Source organism: Formica exsecta, unplaced genomic scaffold (genome assembly GCF_003651465.1).
Source record: "Formica exsecta isolate Colony F162 unplaced genomic scaffold, ASM365146v1 scaffold1140, whole genome shotgun sequence".
Lineage (NCBI taxonomy): Eukaryota > Metazoa > Arthropoda > Insecta > Hymenoptera > Formicidae > Formica > Formica exsecta.
Window position 1 is genome coordinate 1 of NW_021848480.1, and position 2422 is coordinate 2422.

Sequence of the window (2422 nt, forward strand, 5' to 3'; positions counted from 1 at the left end):
ATATATCTATTAATTCGTGTATAGCCTTTTCGGGCTATAACACGTAAGATTTATCGATATTAAAGAATTCACGATAGGTTCCTAAAAAAAGAAAATCAACGCTAGGAAATCTGAAATACCTTCGGGTATTTACTCGAGTTTGCGGTGGCCGTGTGACGAGTACTCGTCGGAGCCAACCCCCACACGAAGAAGAAAAAGAAGAAGACTCGAGCTTGCACGATATTATAGAAGCTGTGAATTATTCTGCAAAATCTGTGGGTTCGCATATCCATTAGCAATTTGGTGCTATTATCGGGCGCAAAATTATTATGAAACTTTCCTGCGATATTGTGAAATGTGATATGATTTATTATGTAAACTTTTCCGAAAAACTTTGCCGTATACTCGATTTCGATACGCGCAATAAGCTCAATGCTAGCGTTGTGGATCATTTACCGTTGTGGCTCTTTAGTGAAACAGACTTCAATATACAGAATACCGATGAGAAGCATGGTAAAATTGAAAATAATACCGGTACTCTAAGCGTCTTACCTTCCTGGATTTATGATGTTGAAATTTATACATCACCATCTTACATATTTCCGCGCGAACGTGTAATAATAGCTGCCGAACCAGCTAGTTTGTTGCGCGGTATCCCCGACAAGCTCTTTGTCTGAGTGCAAGATGCGAGGGAAAAAAAGAACAAATACAAAAACATCGAAAAATAAGAGAAGAAAAAATCGCATAATGGTGAAAAGACTTAAGACATCCGCGAAACGGCGTAAAATTGGTAGAAAGCGCACCGTATCCGACATATTTTCTTAAACGGCATATATTCTAAACACATCAGCGAGAATTACAGCGACGACAAAAAAATTTGCGGTAAATAAGCATGTCCTTTCTTCACACGCATTCAAGCGAGTGTTTGAAGAGCGAACTCGATCTCTTTTCTTTACCGCCCACACAAACTAGTATCGAGAGTTCGCAATGGATTCATTACAAACCCGTGACTTCGCTCTCGGACAATTCTCCGATAGAATTCGTCATTCCGTTAAGTCTTCGCGTACGCATAGAAATACGCCGGGCGATTCCTCGGGACATACTGCGGGCGCATCTGCCGTGGCCACTATAGGCCCCGTAAATCATTTACTTCATTCCATGTTCAATCAGATCGACGTGTACTTCAACCAAAAGCTCGTGTCGCCAAACAACGCTTACGCGTACCGCGCGTACATCGAGGCGTTATTAAATTATTCTTCACCCGCAAAAACTTCCCATCTAACCTCCTGTCTATGGGACGCGGATACACCCGGTCAAATGGACGAACCGGTGGAATCAAAATCGCCAAATTCCGCCCTCAAGAGACGCGCGCGTTACATTTACGGCGGGCGAGCGCTAGATCTTGTAGGGCATCTCCATTGCGAGGTTTTCAATCAAGACAAATTTTTAATTAACGGTGTAGAAGTACGCTTGAGGCTCGTCCGTTCGAAAGATTCGTTCTGTCTTATGGACAGTAACGGTTCATCATCGAAAATTCATATACTGGATGCGAGCTTACTCGTGAGAAGGGCGAAAATAAACGCAGAATTGTTACTAGCGCACGCTAGAATGTTGAGTAAAGTTACGGCCAAATATCCGCTCACGAGAGTCGAAGTTAAAACATTTACGATTCACAGTGGTGTTATGGGTGAATCGTTAGATAATATAATACTCGGTCAACTTCCGAAAAGGATAATAGTCGGCTTTGTTAATAATAAAGCGTTTAATGGGGATAGAAAATTAAATCCGTTTAATTTCAAAAATTACGGAATAAATTTCTTCTCGCTATACGTCGACGGTATGCAAATTCCTAGTAGGCCGTTACAACCGGTTTTCTCGCCGGAGGAACCGCTTTACGTCGAAGCTTATCAAACTCTCTTCGCGGGAACGGGCATCCATTTTTTGAACGAAGGAAATTCTATAAGTAGAGACGATTATTCCAAGGGATATACGTTATTCGCTTTTGATCTCACGCCCGATCTGTCTGCTAATTACGCAGGGCATTGGAATCTCGTAAGACATGGTAGTTTGCGATTAGAAGTGCGATTCGAGAAGGCTCTCACGGAAACTGTTAATTGTATTATTTACGCCGAATTCGATAATGTAATGGAAATCGACTCGTCTCGTCAAGTCATCGTCGATTTTGCCGGCTAGATATTTATCGCGCTCAAGTATTTGACCGTTACAACGTAATACTCGGAAAATTTTTCTCATTTTTCTCCCCTTCACATTCGATCAAAATGTCAACAGCATAAAATATCAAAAAATGTGTAATGTAACAAAAAAGGATTCAGTTTCATTCGAGACACAAACGTCGACGCTTCGCGAACAATTTAATCGAGTGCGCTCCAGTCTTCACAATATGGATATAGTCATCGACATACAAGGTTTCCGCGATGCCAAT

General features: G+C 41.6%; 1 protein-coding gene across 1 annotated transcript; it reads left to right on the top strand.

Moving 5' to 3' along the window:
• Positions 1–966: 966 nt before the first annotated feature.
• LOC115237398 (uncharacterized protein F54H12.2-like) lies at positions 967–2172 on the top strand. The gene is made up of 2 exons (XM_029810404.1): positions 967–1673; positions 1833–2172. The coding sequence occupies exons 1-2, from the start codon at positions 967–969 to the stop codon at positions 2170–2172; spliced, it is 1047 nt and encodes a 348-aa protein (XP_029666264.1).
• The last annotated feature ends 250 nt before the right edge of the window (positions 2173–2422 follow it).

Bases quoted from the DNA above. Each gene is read 5' to 3' on its own strand.
- LOC115237398 (XM_029810404.1), top strand. From the start codon at position 967: ATGGATTCATTACAAACCCGTGACTTCGCTCTCGGACAATTCTCCGAT. The intron at 1,674-1,832 runs GTTAGATAATAT...GCAAATTCCTAG, and splicing joins AGTGGTGTTATGGGTGAATC to TAGGCCGTTACAACCGGTTT.